The sequence below is a fragment of the Oncorhynchus nerka genome, linkage group LG14 (assembly GCF_034236695.1).
Source record: "Oncorhynchus nerka isolate Pitt River linkage group LG14, Oner_Uvic_2.0, whole genome shotgun sequence".
NCBI lineage: Eukaryota > Metazoa > Chordata > Actinopteri > Salmoniformes > Salmonidae > Oncorhynchus > Oncorhynchus nerka.
Genome location: NC_088409.1, coordinates 93,112,195 through 93,135,922, shown reverse-complemented (window position 1 = coordinate 93,135,922; position 23,728 = coordinate 93,112,195). Strand labels below are relative to the sequence as shown.

General features: G+C 42.5%; 1 protein-coding gene across 2 annotated transcripts; it reads left to right on the top strand.

Annotated features, from left to right (window-relative positions):
- Window positions 1-357: 357 nt before the first annotated feature.
- Window positions 358-11,117, top strand: LOC115126104 (lysosomal amino acid transporter 1 homolog). Of its 2 annotated transcripts, none has more exons than XM_065000546.1 (8): window positions 358-536; window positions 915-1,278; window positions 1,897-2,026; window positions 6,449-6,536; window positions 6,675-6,784; window positions 7,402-7,497; window positions 8,997-9,182; window positions 9,321-11,117. In XM_065000546.1, the coding sequence occupies exons 2-8, from the start codon at window positions 1,085-1,087 to the stop codon at window positions 9,435-9,437; spliced, it is 921 nt and encodes a 306-aa protein (XP_064856618.1). In that variant the 5' UTR covers window positions 358-536; window positions 915-1,084; the 3' UTR covers window positions 9,438-11,117. The 2 variants fall into 2 exon arrangements, with proteins under 2 accessions (XP_064856618.1, XP_064856619.1); XM_065000547.1 differs by lacking the exon at window positions 358-536 and adding an exon at window positions 575-704.
- Window positions 11,118-23,728: the final 12,611 nt, after the last annotated feature.

The window sequence follows — 23,728 nt, the reverse complement described above, 5'->3', positions numbered from 1 at the left end:
CCAGTATGAACTTAACATACAAATATTTGTATTTGCTTCATTTTTTATAAAATCCCCAAAATTGACCCGAGGACATGGAAGTGCCCGTAGTTGCAGAATCACCCGATTCTTGTGTATTTTACTCCTCTTGTGTTACTGTTTTATTTTTAAACTCTGCATTGTTGAAGGGCTCGTAAGGGAGCATTTCACGTTAGTCTACACCAGTTGTATTCAATGCATGTGACAAAATAATACAATTCTATTTGACTAGATGTATCACACCGCGGCATAACACCCAGCAGATGGTGCTACGTCCTTATCCTTGTGCTTCTCAGTTCTGCGCTTTTTCCAGAAAATGCGGAAGTGAAAAAATGTCATTTGATGCCATTTCGGAGGACAGGAGTGGGCGAGAATAATTGATCGTTTACAATATAATAAAATTATGGGAAATTAAATAGTTTAGCGGAATATATCGCTCAATCAAAACATAACGGCAGCCGAGTTGAGATGGAGAGCCGTCGCACAGTAACACGAAGGTCGAGAAATCAACGCATCCGGTGAGAGTTTATGAGCTGCATTTGATTGGTTGACAACGTTGGTTGGTCTGTGCCTGTTATGGCTGGTCCAACCATTTGATGAGAAGCGATAGCCACATCAATGAATAGCTTCTGGTCTATAAGACGATCAAATTGCAGCATTGTAGACCTATGCGACCCCAACAAAAGGTTATTACCAATATGCAAATGTTTTGTTAAATGGAGAAAGCATCAACGTTGTATCAGAGTTGTCTGGTGCGTGCATGTTGTTGCTGAAACCAAAAGCACAGTAACAATGATTGTATTTCTTTCCCCACCCGACACCACTCTTCCAAATTGCCCAAATTGCCCCAGCCAATTCGTAATTATGTCAATGACCATGTGTATATTATCTTGCAGACTCATCCAATGACATCGCCACACGCTCGTTTGCCAACCTGTAGCCTAGGTGTGGTGGGCTCGAGGGCGGTCAGTGTTTGGTATCAACAAACGAACACTTTCACATCATCGCGCTCGGATTCTTCCACGGAGGCAGAGGGACTGACGGTGGGACGGACATAGTCGCCCCCATGCCCCGCTTCCCGGGGAGGACTGCGGACGTGGCCGCTAACCTGACTTCCCCCGTGCTGGTTCGGCCACTGTGCGCTAACGGGACGCCCTGGATCCTCTACCTGTTTGAGGAATGCGTGGAGAATGTGTGGGAATACTGGAGCGTAGTCATCGGGCTGATTTCAATGTTCTGTTTCTTGCTGTCTACTCTACCGTAAGTTTCAATGTTCTGTTTCTTGCTGTCTACTCTACCGTAAGTTTCAATGTTCTGTTTCCTGCTGTCTACTCTACCGTAAGTTTCAATGTTCTGTTTCTTGCTGTCTACTCTACCGTAAGTTGTTCACCACTGCGTTAGGAATGCGTTCTCTTTAAGGGGGAAGTAGTCTTGTATTTATAATACAAACAAAAATAACTGATCACAGATATTGTGATCAACAGCTGCAGTCTCAAATGTATCTGGCATTTGGTGTTGTGATGATACGCATGACAGATTTTACCATTTTAAATTGAACCTTTGTTTAACTAGGCACGTCAGTTAAGATCAAATTCTTATTTCCAATGACGGCCAACAACGGCCAAACCCGGACGACACTGGGCCAATTGTGCGCCACCTTATAGCCCACGAATGATTTATTACCGTAGACAGTTTATCAGGTTCTGAGAGACATCTAAGTATCTGTTTACGTCACACCAGTCTCTTCTTTTTCTTCCCCCATTCTCTCCTCCCCCCATTGTATCTGTTCTCTCCTCCCCCCATTGTATCTGTTCTCTCCTCCCCCCATTGTATCTGTTCTCTCCTCCCCCCATTGTATCTGTTCTCTCCTCCCCCCAGGCAAGTCTATGAGGCTTATCGTAATGGTAAAGTGGAGGAGGCCATGTCGTTTGGCTTTCTGCTCTTCCTCTTCAGTGGGGACCTCAGCAGTCTAATAGGCTGCGTCCTGACCAGCCAGCTGCCCATCCAGGTATCTATCAACAGGCACAACTTGTTCTTGTATGAATATGGGCAGAGGCATTACCATAGCACTCTCTGCCCAGACATGTATCTATCAACAGGCATTGCCATAGCACTCTCTCTCTCTCTGCCCAACCCGGTATCTATAAGAGGCATTACCATAACACTCTCTGCCCATCCAGGTATCTATCAGAGGCATTACCATAGCACTCTCTCTCTCTCTGCCCATCCAGGTATCTATAAGAGGCATTACCATAGCACTCTCTCTCTCTCTGCCCATCCAGGTATCTATCAGAGGCATTACCATAGCATTGCCCATCCAGGTATCTATCAGAGGCATTACCATAGCACTCTCTCTCTGCCCATCCAGGTATCTATAAGAGGCATTACCATAGTACTCTCTCTCTGCCCATCCAGGTATCTATAAGAGGCATTACCATAGCACTCTCTCTCTGCCCATCCAGGTATCTATCAGAGGCATTACCATCCAGGTATCACTCTCTCTCTGCCCATCCAGGTATCAGGTATCTGCCCATCAGGTATCTATCAGAGGCATTACCATAGCACTCTCTCTCTGCCCATCCAGGTATCTATCAGAGGCATTACCATAGCACTCTCTCTCTGCCCATCCAGGTATCTATCAGAGGCATTACCATAGCACTCTCTCTCTGCCCATCCAGGTATCTATAAGAGCACTCTCTCTCTGCCCATCCAGGTATCTATAAGAGGCATTACCATAGCACTCTCTCTCTGCCCATCCAGGTATCTATCAGAGGCATTACCATAGCACTCTCTCTCTGCCCATCCAGGTATCTATCAGAGGCATTACCATAGCACTCTCTCTCTGCCCATCCAGGTATCTATCAGAGGCATTACCATAGCACTCTCTCTCTCTGCCCATCCAGGTATCTATCAGAGGCATTACCATAGCACTCTCTCTCTGCCCATCCAGGTATCTATCAGAGGCATTACCATAGCACTCTCTCTCTCTCTCTGCCCATCCAGGTATCTATCAGAGGCATTACCATAGCACTCTCTCTCTGCCCATCCAGGTATCTATCAGAGGCATTACCATAGCACTCTCTCTCTGCCCATCCAGGTATCTATCAGAGGCATTACCATAGCACTCTCTCTCTGCCCATCCAGGTATCTATCAGAGCATTACCATAGCATTACCATAGCACTCTCTCTCTGCCCATCCAGGTATCTATCAGAGGCATTACCATAGCACTCTCTCTCTGCCCATCCAGGTATCTATCAGAGGCATTACCATAGCACTCTCTCTCTGCCCATCCAGGTATCTATCAGAGGCATTACCATAGCACTCTCTCTCTGCCCATCCAGGTATCTATAAGAGGCATTACCATAGCACTCTCTCTCTGCCCATCCAGGTATCTATCAGAGGCATTACCATAGCACTCTCTCTCTGCCCATCCAGGTATCTATCAGAGGTATCTATCAGAGGCATTACCATAGCACTCTCTCTCTCTCTGCCCATCCAGGTATCTATCAGAGGCATTACCATAGCACTCTCTCTCTCTCTCTGCCCATCCAGGTATCTATCAGAGGCATTACCATAGCACTCTCTCTCTCTGCCCATCCAGGTATCTATCAGAGGCATTACCATAGCACTCTCTCTCTCTCTCTGCCCATCCAGGTATCTATCAGAGGCATTACAGGTATCTATAACTCTCTCTGCCCATCCAGGTATCTATCAGAGGCATTACCATCCAGTATCTATCAGAGGCATTACCATAGCACTCTCTCTGCCCATCCAGGTATCTATCAGAGGCATTACCATAGCACTCTCTCTCTCTGCCCATCCAGGTATCTATAAGAGGCATTACCATAGCACTCTCTCTGCCCATCCAGGTATCTATCTCTCTCTCTCTGCCCATCCAGGTATCTATCAGAGGCATTACCATAGCACTCTCTGCCCATCCAGGTATCTATCAGAGGCATTACCATAGCACTCTCTCTCTGCCCATCCAGGTATCTATAAGAGGCATTACCATAGCTCTCTCTCTCTCTGCCCATCCAGGTATCTATCAGAGGCATTACCATAGCACTCTCTCTCTGCCCATCCAGGTATCTATAAGAGGCATTACCATAGCACTCTCTCTCTCTGCCCATCCAGGTATCTATAAGAGGCATTACCATAGCTCTCTCTCTCTCTCTGCCCATCCAGGTATCTATAAGAGGCATTACCATAGCTCTCTCTCTCTCTGCCCATCCAGGTATCTATAAGAGGCATTACCATAGCTCTCTCTCTCTCTGCCCAGACATGATGCACTGTATCACAGCTGCATTGAAGCATATTTTATAAAACATTCAGCATTTTGTTTCGTCTGGTTTGTGAATGGAGTTAGTTAGGTACATTGTATCCCAATGGCATGTTTTCCTTAACCTTTCCCTGACCCTTACCTATGCCTTTCCCTGACCCTTACCTATGCCTTTCCCTGACCCTTACCTATGCATTTCCCTGACCCCTATGCCTTTCCCTGACCTATGCCTTTCCCTGACCTTTACCTATGCCTTTCCCTTACCTATGCCTTTCCCTTACCTATGCATTTCCCTTACCTATGCCTTTCCCTTACCTATGCCTTTCCCTTACCTATGCCTTTCCCTTACCTATGCCTTTCCCTTACCTATGCCTTTCCCTGACCCTTGCCTTTCCCTGACCCTTGCCTATGCCTTTCCCTGACCCTTACCTATGCCTTTCCCTGACCCTTACCTATACATTTCCCTTACCTATGCCTTTCCCTGACCCTTGCCTTTCCCTTTCCCTGACCCTTGCCTTTCCCTTTCCCTGACCCTTACCTATACCTTTCCCTGACCCTTACCTATGCCTTTCCCTGACCCTTACCTATACATATGCCTGACCCTTACCTATACATATGCCTGACCCTTACCTATGCCTTTCCCTGACCCTTACATATGCCTGACCCTTACCTATGCCTTTCCCTGACCCTTACCTATGCCTTTCCCTGACCCTGACCTATGCATTTCCCTGACCCTTACCTATGCCTTTCCCTGACCCTTACCTATGCCTTTCCCTGACCCTTACCTATGCCCTTCCCTGACCCTTACCTATGCCTTTCCCTGACCCTTACCTATGCCTTTCCCTGACCCTTACCTATGCCTTTCCCTGACCCTTACCTATGCCTGACCCTTCCCTGACCCTTACCTATGCCTTTCCCTGACCCTATACCTATGACCTATGCATTTCCCTGACCCTTACCTATGCCTTTCCCTGCCTTTCCCTGACCCTTACCTATGCCTTTCCCTGACCCTTACCTATGCCTTTCCCTGACCCTTACCCATGCTTTTCCCTGACCCTTACCCATGCCTTTCCCTGACCCTTACCCATGCCTTTCCCTGACCTATGCCTTTCCCTACCTATGCCTTTCCCTGACCCTTACCTATGCCTTTCCCTGACCCTTACCTATGCCTTTCCCTGACCCTTACCTATGCCTTTCCCTGACCCTTACCTATGCCTTTCCCTGACCCTTACCTATGCCTTTACCTGACCCTTACCTATGCCTTTCCCTGACCTTTACCTGACCCTTACCTTTACCTGACCCTTACCTATGCCCTTCCCTGACCCTTACCTATGCCTTTACCTGACCCTTACCTATGCCTTTACCTGACCCTTACCTATGCCTTTCCCTGACCTATGCCTGACCTATGCCTTTCCCTGGCCCTTACCTTTACCTGACCCTTACCTATGCCTTTCCCTGACCCTTACCTATGCCCTTCCCTGACCCTTACCTATGCCCTTCCCTGACCTATGCCTTTCCCTGACCTATGCCTTTCCCTTACCTATGCCTTTCCCTGACCCTTACCTATGCCTTTCCCTGACCCTTACCTATGCCTTTCCCTGACCCTTACCTTTACCTGACCCTTACCTATGCCTTTCCCTGACCCTTACCTTTACCTGACCCTTACCTAGCCTTTCCCTGACCCTTACCTATGCCTTTCCCTGACCCTTACCTATGCCTTTCCCTGACCCTTACCTATACTTTTCCCTTACCTATGCCTTTCCCTGACCCTTACCCATGCCTTTCCCTGACCCTTACCCATGCTTTTCCCTGACCCTTACCCATGCCTTTCCCTGACCCTTACCCATGCCTTTCCCTGACCCTTACCTATGCCTTTCCCTGACCCTTACCTATGCCTTTCCCTGACCCTTACCTATGCCTTTCCCTGACCCTTACCTATGCCTTTCCCTGACCCTTACCTATGCCTTTCCCTGACCCTTACCTATGCCTTTCCCTGAGCCTTACCTATGCCTTTCCCTGAGCCTTACCTATGCCTTTCCCTGACCCTTACCTATACCTGACCCTTACCTATGCCTGACCCTTACCTATTCCTACCTGCAGAGGGTGCCACTGTCGTCAAAATCCTATCTTTTCTCTCTTCTCTCTCTCAGATTGTGACGGTAGTGTTCTACATCTTCACTGATCTCCTGCTCATCTCCCAGTTCCTCTACTACAAGATAAAGAACAACTCATCTAAAAGTAATCAGCGTTGTTCCTTGTATTGTAGTTGGTGTGCTATGGTGTACTCCAGTCTGTGTACTCACTAATATGCTAGATGTGTTCCCTATAGACAATGCTAACAGCTCTGCCCAGTTATCCATGTGTCTCTTCCCCCAGAGCGCCCCACGTTGAAGTGGTTGTGTTTCCTGTGGTGCGGGGCTTCCACTGTGGCCCTCCTGATCCTCCCCAAGTTCATCACTGACAACAACCCCTCTGCCAACACTCAGGTGACGTGTGAGAGAGAGACTCTCTCTCTCTGTCTGTCTCTCTCTGTCTGTCTCTCTCTCTCTCGTTTCTGGGCTCAGCTTGGTTGGTGAGGTCCAACAACAGCTGACTGAGAGGGCTCGTTTCTGGGCTCAGCTCTTGGGTTTGAAATGCTTTAAATTGCAGACTTGAATCTGGACATGAATTTAGATGTAGCTAAAATTTGAATGATCTTTTCTGTATTTTCATTATTACTAGAAAGCGGCCCCATTCTTCCCTACATGCATTAGTTGGTGTATTTCTCTGGACTTGTAGGATTTTCCGACAGAATTCTGCATGTAGGGCTTCAATTGGATGTTTGTCCCACATTTTAAAGTCCAGATTATTGAGTGGCCCCCAAACCTCACTTCCATAAAGAGCTATTGGTAGGATTACACTGTCAAATATTTTAGTCCAAATTCTAATTGGGATGTTGATTTTGAATCATTTCATTTTTATTGCATACATTGCTCTGCGGGCTTTTTCTTTGAGTGCGTTCACTGCCATATTAAAGTTTCCCGATGCAGATATGGTCAGAACAAGGTAGGTCTCTCTGACTCTCTGCTTCTCTCTCTGACTCCCTGTGTGTCTCTCTCTTCAGAGTGCCTCTAACAGCGTGGAGATCTCTGGTTATGCCTGTGGATACCTGGCCTCCATATTCTACCTCTCCTCTCGTTTTCCACAGCTCTACAAAAATGTGAGTGACAATATATGGGTGATTTATGGAGGGGAGGTGGGGTAAGATTTAGCAGGGTTAGGGGACGTGAGGAGTGAGAGGAGGGGAGGTGGGGTAAGATTTAACAGGATGGCAGGGTTAGGGGACGTGAGGAGGGGAGGTGGGGTAAGATTTAACAGGATGGCAGGGTTAGGGGGACTTTGAGGAGGGAGGTGGGGTAAGATTTAACAGGATGGCAGGGTTAGGGGACGTGAGGAGGGGAGGTGGGGTAAGATTTAACAGGATGGCAGGGTTAGGGGATGTGAGAGGGAGGTGGGGTAAGATTTAACAGGATGGCAGGGTTAGGGGACGTGAGAGGAGGGGAGGTGGGGTAAGATTTAACAGGGTTAGGGGATGTGAGGAGTGAGAGGAGAGGAGGGGAGGTGGGGTAAGATTTAACAGGATGGCAGGGTTAGGGGACGTGAGGGTGGAGGAGGGGAGGTGGGGTAAGATTTAACAGGATGGCAGGGTTAGGAGAGAGAGGGGAGGTGGGGTTACATTTAACAGGATGGCAGGGTTAGGGGATGTGAGAGGAGGTGGGGTAAGATTTAACAGGATGGCAGGGTTAGGGGATGTGAGAGGAGGTGGGGTAAGATTTAACAGGATGGCAGGGTTAGGGGACGTGAGGAGTGAGAGGAGGGGTAAGATTGAACAGGATGGCAGGGTTAGGGGACGTGAGAGGAGGGGAAGAAAGGCTCAAAGTAGATGGGGCCAAAATAGAAGAGACGAATGAGGAACACATGCTGTTTAATTTTTAAAATGAGAACCGGGCGTGAGTTATTTAAAAATATATATTTTTTTCCTTCCTTTATTTAACCAGGCAAGTCAGTTAATTAAGAACAAATTCTTATTTTCAATGACTGCCTAGGAACAGTGGGTTAACTGCCTGTTCAGGGGCTGAACGACAGATTTGTACCTTGTCAGCTCGGGGGTTTGAACTTGCAACCTTCCGGTTACTAGTCCAACGCTCTAACCACTAGGCTACGTGTTTTGTGCTGAGTGATGTCACAGCATCTGGACTGGTGTCTCCTGCTGAGTGATGCCAAAGCATCTGGACTGGTGTCTGCTGCTGAGTGATGTCACAGCATCTGGACTGGTGTCTCCTGCTGAGTGATGTCACAGCATCTGAACTGGGGTCTCCTGCTGAGAACTCACTGTCACTCCCAATGTGATAACAGTTCCTAGGGATGTTCTAAGGGGGAGAGCACAGTACACAAACACACGTTTTGATCTAGTGAGTGTCTGTGTGAGCATGCATGACTTACCAACAACAAATCATACATACTAACACATTGTCAAACATTGTGAAAATATGTTAGGAATGAATATTATTTTGGAACTTCTTAAAATAAAAAGTGGGTACAATAAAGTAACAGAAGTAGCAGAATGAATAATTAACTATGTAACATGTTTTGAGCCTAAAATCTTCAGTTTTCTCTGTGGGTTTTGAGGTCTAGACGGTAACATCTCCCTGTCTCCAGTTTAAGCGGCAGTCTACAGAGGGTACGTCGTACATGCTGTTTGCCCTGGCCATGATGGGCAACGGGACCTACGGGCTCAGTGTCATTGTGGTTCTACCAGCTCTGGCCGGCTCCAAACAGACCTTCATCCTCAAACATCTGGCCTGGCTCATCGGCAGCCTGGGAGTCCTCCTCCTAGACTTCTTTGTATCCTTTTTCTCAGAGATCATCATTTCACTAAAAAAAGGATACAAATAAAGGTGTTATTTTTGTCTCTGTTGTTTAAGTGTTGGGATTTTGTTGACTTGTTGTGGTGTGTTTGTGAATGAGCCTTAACTCTCCCAGGTCACCGCCCAGTTCATCATCTATAGGAAGAACCACTCCGCTAAAACCAGCAAGAAGATGAATGTTCCTGAAGTAGAACCTCTGCTCTGTGAAGAGGAGGAACTGTCCACATTCTAGAGTGAGAACATTATGGAAGTTCTAGAGTGAGAACAATAAGATAATTCTAGAAATCCTCTCCATAATCAATCAATCAAATGTATTTATAAAGCCCTTTTTACATCTGTAGATGTCACAAAGTGATATATGTAGAAAATCAGCCTAAAACCCCAAACAACAAGCAATGCAGATGTAGAAGAACGATGGCTTGGAAAAACTACCTGTTGACTGGAGACCTGCACTAATCCGACAGATGTGATGGGACACCAATGTTCCCTCCTCTGACATACAGGTGAATTACAGGCATTTTATATTTGAGGAATGTAATCTCAGTAGAACTATTCTCTCTCTCTCTCTGTAAGGGGGGTCATGTGATCTATTCACTACGCTGTTTCCTCGTACGCCTCAGGCCTATTGGCTGTGTCAGTGTCTCACATTGCTCTGGTCTAGTTGGTCAACGGTTAGAGCTCTTGTGTTTTCCAGGATAAGATATGCAATACACTCTGAACTGTTCAGGCAGCGTTGTCGTCTAGGGAGACCGTAGAGGAGGGGACCACACCAGTGGCTGTTCCTGTATGTACCTTTAAAAATGTCATACGTTGGCACTATTGGTGTGTCGCAAAGTAGTGGGCTGCACCCACAGTAATGTATTTAGTTCTAGTTTACCCTGGTTTTGTTCTATGAGCAGATTCTGTCGTAGTTAAATATATAAGTTGGTAAATTGCTTGGAGTGTTTACACAGTGTTTAGATGGTGAAATAGCAGTGGGTTAAGCCTGATATCCTGTGCCTTGCATCTACATTAACATGAATGTGTTGCTGCAGGCTGTTTGACGTGTTCAAGGCTGCTGCTTTTAAAAACCAACAGTTCTTTGGCTGAAATATAACCGTTTTAACTGAACAGCCTGTTTTCCTTATCTCCTCTCCTTATCTCCTCTGGCCCAGTTTATTTTACTTTCAGTGTCCACAAAGGAACTGAGGAAGGAGTTTTTTTGTTTTTGACAGTATTGAGTCACAGCCGTGAGCATTGAGTTCACCCCTTATTTTGGAGTTGTGTCCAGGGGTGTGTTCATTAGGAACCAAATGGAACAAAACGGGGAAGGGGCCTACCTGAATTTGTCCAATAGAAACTCTTGTTTTCGTTGCAAAATATTTTCGTTTAAGAGTAATAAGCGTTTCGAAACGGAAACCGTTTACTCAAAAATGGAAAATGTTGTGTGACTAATGAATACACCCCAGTCTTCTATGTGTGTAGTCACATGTTCAGAAAGCGTTGGATCAAGGTTGTGTCATAACTTGGTAACATGGAGTCATGATGAGGGAATAGAACTACGGGAGACCAACGATTCGTTACGTTTTTGTACTGGTCACATCACTGTGTGTCATGGATGTGATTGGTCGATTGACAGCACAGGTTTTCTCTACCTCCGTCTTTCAGTGAAGGGGGTTTGTTTTATCTGGCCCGGGTTACCCCGGTGGGAGGAGTTTGAGCTGGGTGAAAAGTGATTGTATTCATTTTGGAATCGGGCTGCCTCCTGGGTGTGCCCCACTCTGGTCGCCGGTGAAGGTGGCTCAAAACAAAAATGACGTAATTAAGCACGTGGAAAGATGGGTAGGATTCTGTTTTCACATGCTAAAGTGATTGCTTTTGATTATTATTATTTTCACTTTCTGCCTTCTCAATAAAAACTAGTTTGACTATACATATATTTTCCATAAAATGTTTCAATGTTTCGTGACGATGCACCATGCTGCCTTGTTGACATGACCGAGTGGCTCAGAGAACTGTTTGATTTGAGAAAGGCGCTCCTGCATCCCCGCTATTTCACCAGATGACGTGATGGGCCATTGCCCGGGTTCAACCTGGGCCAGTGTAATAGAATTCCCTTCGTGTCATAGGAGTCGTCCCTGGTGAAAATGTAAATATGAATCTAGTTAAGTGTTGGACAGATATATCTATAAAGGAGTGCTTGAACAGATATGAACAGATATGAACAGAAATGAATAGATATGAATAGATATGAACAGAAATGAATAGATATGAACCGATATGAACAGATATGAATAGATATAGATATTAATAGATATAGATATGAATAGATATAATAGATATAGATATGAACAGATATAGATATGAATAGATATAGATATGAATAGATATAGATATAGATATGAACAGATATGAATAGATATAGATATGAACAGCTATAGATATGAACAAATATGAATATATATGAATAGATATGAATATATATGAACAGATATGAATAGATATAGATATGAACAGATATAGACATGAACAGATATGAACAGATATGAATATATATAGATATTAATAGATATGAATAGATATAGATATGAACAGATATAGATATGAACAGATATGAATATATATTAATAGATATGAACAGATATAGATATGAATATATATAGATATTAATAGATATGAACAGATATAGATATGAACAGATATGAATATATATTAATAGATATGAACAGATATAGATATGAATAGATATAGATATGAACAGATATGAATAGATATGAACAGATATAGATATGAACAGATATAGATATGAATAGATATGAACAGATATAGATATGAATAGATATAGATATGAATAGATATAGATATGAATAGATATGAACAGATATAGATATGAACAGATATGAATAGATATAGATATGAACAGATATAGATATGAATAGATATAGATATGAATAGATATGAACAGATATAGATGAATAGATATGAATAGATATAGATATGAATAGATATAGATATGAACAGATATAGATATGAATATATATAGATATGAACAGATATAGATATGAACAGATATGAATAGATATGAATATATATGAACAGATATGAATAGATATGAACAGATATAGATATGAACAGATATAGATATGAATAGATATAGATATGAATAGATATAGATATGAATAGATATGAACAGATATAGATATGAATAGATATAGATATGAACAGATATAGATATGAATATATATAGATATGAACAGATATAGATATGAACAGATATGAATAGATATGAATATATATGAACAGATATGAATAGATATAGATATGAATAGATATGAACAGATATAGATATGAATAGATATAGATATGAATAGATATAGATATGAACAGATATAGATATGAATAGATATAGATATGAACAGATATAGATATGAACAGATATGAATAGATATGAACAGAAATGAATAGATATAGATATTAATAGATATAGATATGAATAGATATAGATATGAATAGATATGAACAGATATAGATATGAATAGATATGAACAGATATGGATATGAATAGATATGAATAGATATAGATATAGATATGAACAGATATAGATATGAATAGATATGAACAGCTATAGATATGAACAAATATGAATAGATATGAATATATATGAACAGATATGAATAGATATAGATATGAACAGATATAGACATGAACAGATATGAATATATATAGATATGAACAGATATGAATATATATAGATATTAATAGATATGAACAGATATAGATATGAACAGATATGAATATATATTAATAGATATGAACAGATATAGATATGAACAGATATGAATATATATTAATAGATATGAACAGATATAGATATGAATATATATAGATATTAATAGATATGAACAGATATAGATATGAACAGATATTAATATATATTAATAGATATGAACAGATATAGATATGAATAGATAGATATGAATAGATATGAACAGATATAGATATGAATAGATATAGATATGAACAGATATGAATAGATATGAACAGATATAGATATGAACAGATATAGATATGAATAGATATAGATATGAATAGATATGAATAGATATAGATATGAACAGATATAGATATGAATATATATGAACAGATATAGATATTAATAGATATGAATATATATGAATAGATATAGATATTAATAGATATGAATATATATAGATATTAATAGATATGAATATATATGAACAGATATAGATATGAACAGATATGAATATATATGAATAGATATAGATATGAACAGATATGAACAGATATAGATATGAACAGATATGAATATATATGAATAGATATAGATATTAATAGATATGAATATATATGAATATATATAGATATTAATAGATATGAACAGATATAGATATGAATATATATGAATAGCATTGTCTAACTTGTTGGGGTAGTGCTCAAAACGACAGTTGTTTGCAAAAATGCTGCAGAAAATGTTGTTGATCCGGTTACTTAAACTGTTGTAACTTTTTATCCGAATATAATTTTTGGGATCAAACGCCAGATTTGAGTATCAGAGAGGTAGACGAAGATGTGAACACTCTAAGTTGTTGCAGAGTGTAAGAATTAGCTGATATGTGTCAAAAGTTGCATGATTTCACTTAGAGAATGGCAGTTGGAAGTGATGTCTCATGATTTCACTTAGAGAATGGCAGTTGGAAGTGATGTCTCATGATTTCACTTAGAGAATGGCAGTTGGAAGTGATGTCTCATGATTTCACTTAGAGAATGGCAGTTGGAAGTGATGTCTCATGATTTCACTTAGAGAATGGCAGTTGGAAGTGATGTCTCATGATTTCACTTAGAGAATGGCAGTTGGAAGTGATGTCTCATGATTTCACTTAGAGAATGGCAGTTCCCATGTCTCAATGGGGATCTTTAGTATCTTGATGAAATGCTATGAAAGTGGATTTAGGCCAAGAAAACGGACTAAAAGTTTAATAACATAAAAAGTATAACAGATATCAAAAAGTTGTACACAAGCAACTCGAGTGAGACCATTCAGGACGTTTTGAATTTTGAATAATAAGACGAACAGTTATGTTGAATATGTAAAACTGGGACTCTTGCTGTGCAAGCCCCACAATAACAACTCCTGACAATTCTACCTGGTGTCGATAGGGTTCGAGTATATTTCCCGATCTGCTGGAAAGAGAGACAGGGAAGATGTGTCTATCCTCGGCGTCAGATGGTCACATCCTTCCCATCTCTCCCTCCAGCAGCTGGCACATACCATCCCTCACATACCATTCTCCACCCTCAAATACACCCTTTTCACAGTTGTCTCTCTCACTTGACATACTTCTGTACATTTTCAATGCTTTTTAGATTCCGGAGAGAGGTTGGTTACCACATATATTCCAAGAGTTTATAGGGCAGTCAAAGAAAGATCATTTCTGCAACAACAAAACAATTAAACACAAGGCTTAAACTAGGTTTTTAGGCAAAGCCCACTTGGACCCTAAAAAGTCGGTTCTGCCGTAAGGCCACACAGTTCTTATGTAGCCGTAGCTCCTTCTACGAGATGAAGCAAAGATAGTTCATCCAATGAAACAACTCATTATTTTAATGGACAAATAACGTTTTTTCCAAAATATAATAGAATGCACCGTAAATAAATCAAAAGTTAGAGTTGGGCTGGAACAACTGCCTCACACTCGCTGTCTGTAGGCTGTTTAACAATCAGATACCAGGGCGTGTTCTCAAAGCAGGAGCAGACCAGCTGGCAAGTGTCTTCACAGGCATTTTCAATCTCTCCTTGTCCCAAGTCTGTAATCTCAACATGTTTCAAGCTGACCAACTCAGTCCCTGTTCCCAAGGTAACCTGCCTAAATGACAATCGCCCTGTTGCACTCACGTCAATAGCTATGAAGTGCTATGAAAGACTGGTCATGACACACATCAACACCATCATCGCAGACACCCTAGACCAGACCCATTCCAATTTGTTTACCGCCCCAGCAGATCCACAGATGATGAAATTCCACACTGCCTACTCCCACATGGACAAGAGGAGAGATCACTATGTGAGAATTCTGTTCATTGATTAGGGCTCAGCGTTCAACACCATAGTCCCCTCCAAACTTATCACCAAGCTAGGGACCCTGGGACTGAACTCCTCCTTCTACAACTGGATCTTCCTGACGGGCCGGCCCCAGATGGTGAGGGTAGACAACAACACCTCGGCCACGCTGACCCTCAACACTGGGGTCCCTCAGGGGTGTGTGCTTAGTCCCCTCCTGTACTCTCTGTTCATCCACGACAGTGTGGCCACGCATGACTCCAACAACATCATTAAGTTTGCTGATGACATGGCGGTGGTAGGCCTGATCACCGACGCAGATGAGCCAGCCTACAGCGAGAAGGTCAGAGACTTAGCAGTTTTGTGCCAGGAGAATAACCTCTCCCTCAATGTCACTAAGACTAAGTAGCTGATCGTTGACTATAGGAGAAAGAGGGGAGAGCAGACCCCCATCCACATCGAGGGGGGACCTGTGGAGCTGGTCGAGTGCTTCAAGTTCCTTGGCGTCCACATCACTGAAGACCTAACATGGTCCACAAACACCCACCCAGTGGGCATGGCACCTCAGGAGACTGAAAAGATTTAGCATGGGCCCTTGGATCCTCACAAAGTTCTATAGCTGCATCACCGCTTGGTATGGCAAATGCATCGCCTTTGACTGCAAAGCACTACAAAGGGTGGTACAGACAGCCCAGTACACCACTGGGGCCAAGCTCCCTGCCATCCAGGAACTCTATATTAGGCGGTGTCAGAGGAAGGCCCGAAAAATTGCTCCACATTGATCTGATACTGGTACTTCCTGTATATAGCAGCACATTGATCTGGTACTGGTACTTCCTGTATATAGCTCAACATTGATCTAGTACTGGTACTTCCTGTATATAGCTCTACATTGATCTGGTACTGGTACTTCCTGTATATAGCAGCACATTGATCTGGTACTCCCTGTATATAGCTCTACATTGATCTGATACTTCCTGTATATAGCTCTACATTGATCTGATACTTCCTGTATATAGCTCTACATTGATCTGGTACTGGTACTTCCTGTATATAGCAGCACATTGATCTGGTACAGGTACTTCCTGTATATAGCTCCACATTGATCTGGTACTGGTACTTCCTGTATATAGCTCCACATTGATCTAGTACTGGTACTTCCTGTATATAGCAGCACATTGATCTAGTACTGGTACTTCCTGTATATAGCTCAACATTGATCTAGTACTGGTACTTCCTGTATATAGCTCTACATTGATCTGATACTTCCTGTATATAGCTCCACATTGATCTGGTACTGGTACTTCCTGTATATAGATACACATTGATCTGATACTTCCTGTATATAGCAGCACATTGATCTGGTACAGGTACTTCCTGTATATAGCAGCACATTGATCTGGTACTGGTACTTCCTGTATATAGCAGCACATTGATCTGGTACTGGTACTTCCTATATATAGCAGCACATTTATCTAGTACTGGTACTTCCTGTATATAGCTCAACATTGATCTAGTACTGGTACTTCCTGTATATAGCTCTACATTGATCTGATACTTCCTGTATATAGCTCCACATTGATCTGGTACTGGTACTTCCTGTATATAGCAGCACATTGATCTGGTACTGGTACTTCCTGTATATAGATCCACATTGATCTGATACTTCCTGTATATAGCAGCACATTGATATGGTACAGGTACTTCCTGTATATAACAGCACATTGATCTGGTACTGGTACTTCCTGTATATAGCAGCACATTGATCTGGTACTGGTACTTCCTGTATATAGCAGCACATTGATCTGGTACTGGTACTTCCTGTATATAGCAGCACATTGATCTGGTACTGGTACTTCCTGTATATAGCAGCACATTGATCTGGTACTGGTACTCCCTGTATATAGCTCTACATTGATCTGGTACTGGTACTTCCTGTATATAGCAGCACATTGATCTGGTACTGGTACTTCCTGTATATAGCAGCACATTGATCTGGTACTGGTACTTCCTGTATATAGCAGCACATTGATCTGGTACTGGTACTTCCTGTATATAGCAGCACATTGATCTGGTACTGGTACTTCCTGTATATAGCTCCACATTGATCTAGTACTGGTACTTCCTGTATATAGCAGCACATTGATCTGGTACTGGTACTCCCTGTATATAGCTCTACATTGATCTGGTACTGGTACTTCCTGTATATAGCTCTACATTGATCTGGTACTGGTATCCTGTATATAGCTCACATTGATCTGGTACTGGTACTTCCTGTATATAGCTCTACATTGATCTGGTACTGGTACTCCCTGTATATAGCTCTACATTGATCTGGTACTGGTACTTCCTGTATATAGCTCTACATTGATCTGGTACTGGTACTTCCTGTATATAGCTCTACATTGATCTGGTACTGGTACTTCCTGTATATAGCTCTACATTGATTTGGTACTGGTACTTCCTGTATATAGCTCCACATTGATCTGGTACTGGTACTTCCTGTATATAGCTCTACATTGATCTAGTACTGGTACTTCCTGTATATAGCAGCACATTGATCTGGTACTGGTACTTCCTGTATATAGCAGCACATTGATCTGGTACTTCCTGTATATAGCCAGGTGATTATGCAACTTGCAAACTTTCAGAAATTAAAACATGTACTGGTACTTCCTGTATATAGCAGCACATTGATCTGGTACTGGTACTTCCTGTATATAGCAGCACATTGATCTGGTACTGGTACTCCCTGTATATAGCTCCAAATTGATCTGATACTGGTACTCCTGTATATAGCTCCACATTGATCTGGTACTGGTACTCCTGTATATAGCTCTACATTAAAACAACTTGTGCACACCTTGGAGCATTTTATAGTTTAGATTCATTTAAAACATGATTAAATACGCCTAAAGTACATTTAAAAATAAAATAAAAAGTAAAACGAATAAGATAATGGATTTGTGTCATTACCACCACTTTCTGTCATTTCCACCACATTTAAGTTTGTGATAGAAATGACTGTGATGGAAATTACATTTCTACAATTTCTGGAGAAAATTGACAGACAGCTTAGCATGCTTTGATTAGTATTACAGCTAGCATATCGTTTACACTAAATACATAAAATATATATATATTTTTAAATTCTAAAGTTCTACCATAAAATAAAGAAATTATAGCCTGTTTGGAAATGACTGACAATTAAAATATTCTCTACACAAAGCAATATTTACCTTGATTTTTTGTAAACTTCTGGACATCACATCTGGAACAACTGTCCACTGTTGCCATGTGCGTCAGTGTCACAATATGTTTCCATGGTAACTAAATTAACATTCTCTTGAAAAAAAACTTTATTAATGAGGAATTTGTCTTCAGTGGCGGAAATGACACCCCTCCCAAAGGACAGGTATATTTTGTGTTAATAAAAACATATAAAAGGGAATACTCACAATAAATATTGATGTAGATTTTATTTAATTGATTCTTTCTGTAGTACATAACATTATATAATGTGTAATTATTAATGTTTTCTAATAGAAAATAAATAGTAGAAGCTTAAAAGTCTGGGTCGGGGACAAGGACAAGGGAAAAAATAGTGAAATGGGGGTATAAAATGCATCTGAAAAGTAGCTAAAATACTTGATAGAGAGGTGTTTAAAGACGTATGGGGTGATTCCAGTATGAACTTAACATACAAATACTTGATAGAGAGGTGTTTAAAGACGTATGGGGTGATTCCAGTATGAACTTAACATACAAATACTTGATAGAGAGGTGTTTAAAGACGTATGGGGTGATTCCAGTATGAACTTAACATACAAATATTTGTATTTGCTTCATTTTTTATAAAATCCCCAAAATTGACCCGAGGACATGGAAGTGCCCGTAGTTGCAGAATCACCCGATTCTTGTGTATTTTACTCCTCTTGTGTTACTGTTTTATTTTTAAACTGCATTGTTGAAGGGCTCGTAAGGGAGCATTTCACGTTAGTCTACACCAGTTGTATTCAATGCATGTGACAAAATAATACAATTCTATTTGACTAGATGTATCACACCGCGGCATAACACCCAGCAGATGGTGCTACGTCCTTATCCTTGTGCTTCTCAGTTCTGCGCTTTTTCCAGAAAATGCGGAAGTGAAAAAATGTCATTTGATGCCATTTCGGAGGACAGGAGTGGGCGAGAATAATTAATCGTTTACAATATAATAAAATTATGGGAAATTAAATAGTTTAGCGGAATATATCGCTCAATCAAAACATAACGGCAGCCGAGTTGAGATGGAGAGCCGTCGCACAGTAACACGAAGGTCGAGAAATCAACGCATCCGGTGAGAGTTTATGAGCTGCATTTGATTGGTTGACAACGTTGGTTGGTCTGTGCCTGTTATGGCTGGTCCAACCATTTGATGAGAAGCGATAGCCACATCAATGAATAGCTTCTGGTCTATAAGACGATCAAATTGCAGCATTGTAGACCTATGCGACCCCAACAAAAGGTTATTACCAATATGCAAATGTTTTGTTAAATGGAGAAAGCATCAACATTGTATCAGAGTTGTCTGGTGCGTGCATGTTGTTGCTGAAACCAAAAGCACAGTAACAATGAATTGTATTTCTTTCCCCACCCGACACCACTCTTCCAAATTGCCCAAATTGCCCTAGCCAATTCGTAATTATGTCAATGACCATGTGTATATTATCTTGCAGACTCATCCAATGACATCGCCACACGCTCGTTTGCCAACCTGTAGCCTAGGTGTGGTGGGCTCGAGGGCGGTCAGTGTTTGGTATCAACAAACGAACACTTTCACATCATCGCGCTCGGATTCTTCCACGGAGGCAGAGGGACTGACGGTGGGACGGACATAGTCGCCCCCATGCCCCGCTTCCCGGGGAGGACTGCGGACGTGGCCGCTAACCTGACTTCCCCCGTGCTGGTTCGGCCACTGTGCGCTAACGGGACGCCCTGGATCCTCTACCTGTTTGAGGAATGCGTGGAGAATGTGTGGGAATACTGGAGCGTAGTCATCGGGCTGATTTCAATGTTCTGTTTCTTGCTGTCTACTCTACCGTAAGTTTCAATGTTCTGTTTCCTGCTGTCTACTCTACCGTAAGTTTCAATGTTCTGTTTCTTGCTGTCTACTCTACCGTAAGTTGTTCACCACTGCGTTAGGAATGCGTTCTCTTTAAGGGGGAAGTAGTCTTGTATTTATAATACAAACAAAAATAACTGATCACAGATATAGATAAATGTATCTGGCATTTGGTGTTGTGATGATACGCATGACAGATTTTACCATTTTAAATTTAACTAGGCACGTCCGTTAAGATCAAATTCTTATTTCCAATGACGGCCAACAACGGCCAGTAGCAAGGAGAAAGTGGTTCTGAGAGACATCTAATCTAAGTATCTGTTTAGGTCACACCAGTCTCTTCTCTCCCATTGTATCAGTTCTCTCCTCCCCCAGGCAAGTCTGAGGCTTATCGTAATGGTAAAGTGGAGGAGGCCATGTCGTTTGGCTTTCTGCTCTTCCTCTTCAGTGGGAACCTCAGCAGTCTAATAGGCTGCGTCCTGACCAGCCAGCTGCCCATCCAGGTATCTATCAACAGGCACAACTTCAACTTGTTCTTGTATGAATATGGGCAGAGGCATTGCCATAACACTCTCTGCCCAGACATGTATCTATCAACAGGCACAACTTCAACTTGCTCTTGTATGTATATAGACAGAGGCATTACCATAGCACTTCTGCCCAGACATGTATCTATCAACAGGCACAACTTCAACTTGCTCTTGTATGTATATAGACAGAGGCATTACCATAGCACTTCTGCCCAGACATGTATCTATCAACAGGCACTTCTGCCCAGACATGTATTCAACAGGCACAACTTCAACTTGCTCTTGTATGTATATAGACAGAGGCATTACCATAGCACTTCTGCCCAGACATGTATCTATCAACAGGCACAACTTCAACTTGCTCTTGTATGTATATAGACAGAGGCATTACCATAGCACTCTCTCTCTGCCCATCCAGGTATCTATAAGAGGCATTACCATAGCACTCTCTCTCTGCCCATCCAGGTATCTATCAGAGGCATTACCATAGTACTCTCTCTCTGCCCATCCAGGTATCTATCAGAGGCATTACCATAGCTCTCTCTCTCTCTGCCCATCCAGGTATCTATAAGAGGCATTACCATAGCTCTCTCTCTCTGCCCATCCAGGTATCTATAAGAGGCATTACCATAGCTCTCTCTCTCTGCCCATCCAGGTATCTATAAGAGGCATTACCATAGCACTCTCTCTCTGCCCATCCAGGTATCTATAAGAGGCATTACCATAGCTCTCTCTCTCTCTGCCCATCCAGGTATCTATCAGAGGCATTACCATAGCTCTCTCTCTCTGCCCATCCAGGTATCTATAAGAGGCATTACCAGCACTCTCTCTCTCTGGCAGGTATCTATAAGAGGCATTACCATAGCACTCTCTCTGCCCATCCAGGTATCTATAAGAGGCATTACCATAGCACTCTCTCTCTGCCCATCCAGGTATCTATAAGAGGCATTACCATAGTACTCTCTCTCTGCCCATCCAGGTATCTATAAGAGGCATTACCATAGCTCTCTCTCTCTGCCCATCCAGGTATCTATAAGAGGCATTACCATAGCTCTCTCTCTCTCTGCCCATCCAGGTATCTATAAGAGGCATTACCATAGCTCTCTCTCTCTCTGCCCATCCAGGTATCTATAAGAGGCATTACCATAGCTCTCTCTCTCTGCCCATCCAGGTATCTATAAGAGGCATTACCATAGCTCTCTCTCTCTGCCCATCCAGGTATCTATAAGAGGCATTACCATAGCTCTCTCTCTGCCCATCCAGGTATCTATAAGAGGCATTACCATAGCTCTCTCTCTCTCTGCCCATCCAGGTATCTATAAGAGGCATTACCATAGCTCTCTCTCTCTCTGCCCATCAGGTATCTATAAGAGCATTACCATAGCTCTCTCTCTCTCTGCCCATCCAGGTATCTATAAGAGGCATTACCATAGCTCTCTCTCTGCCCATCAGGTATCTATAAGAGGCATTACCATAGCTCTCTCTCTCTGCCCATCCAGGTATCTATAAGAGGCATTACCATAGCTCTCTCTCTCTGCCCATCCAGGTATCTATCAGAGGCATTACCATAGCTCTCTCTCTCTCTGCCCATCCAGGTATCTATCAGAGGCATTACCATAGCTCTCTCTCTCTGCCCATCCAGGTATCTATCAGAGGCATTACCATAACACTCTCTGCCCATCCAGGTATCTATCAGAGGCATTACCATAACACTCTCTGCCCATCAGGTATCTATCAGAGGCATTACCATAACACTCTCTCTGCCCATCCAGGTATCTATAAGAGGCATTACCATAGCTCTCTCTCTCTGCCCATCCAGGTATCTATCAGAGGCATTACCATAGCTCTCTCTCTCTGCCCATCCAGGTATCTATAAGAGGCATTACCATAACTCTCTCTCTCTGCCCCAGGTATCTATAAGAGGCATTACCATAGCACTCTCTCTCTGCCCATCCAGGTATCTATAAGAGGCATTACCATAGCTCTCTCTCTCTGCCCATCCAGGTATCTATAAGAGGCATTACCATAGCTCTCTCTCTGCCCATCCAGGTATCTATAAGAGGCATTACCATAGCTCTCTCTCTCTCTACATCCAGGTATCTATAAGAGGCATTACCATAGCACTCTCTCTCTGCCCATCCAGGTATCTATAAGAGGCATTACCATAGCACTCTCTCTGCCCATCCAGGTATCTATAAGAGGCATTACCATAGCACTCTCTCTCTGCCCATCCAGGTATCTATAAGAGGCATTACCATAGCTCTCTCTCTCTGCCCATCAGGTATCTATAAGAGGCATTACCATAGCACTCTCTCTCTGCCCATCCAGGTATCTCAGAGGCATTACCATAGCTCTCTCTCTGCCCATCCAGGTATCTATAAGAGGCATTACCATAGCTCTCTCTCTCTGCCCATCAGGTATCTATAAGAGGCATTACCATAGCTCTCTCTCTCTGCCCATCCAGGTATCTATAAGAGGCATTACCATAGCTCTCTCTCTCTGCCCATCAGGTATCTATAAGGCATTACCATAGCTCTCTCTCTCTCTGCCCATCCAGGTATCTATAAGAGGCATTACCATAGCACTCTCTCTCTCTGCCCATCCAGGTATCTATAAGAGGCATTACCATAGCTCTCTCTCTCTGCCCATCAGGTATCTATCAGAGGCATTACCATAGCTCTCTCTCTCTGCCCATCCAGGTATCTATAAGAGGCATTACCATAGCTCTCTCTCTCTCTGCCCATCCAGGTATCTATAAGAGGCATTACCATAGCACTCTCTCTGCCCATCCAGGTATATATAAGAGGCATTACCATAGCACTCTCTC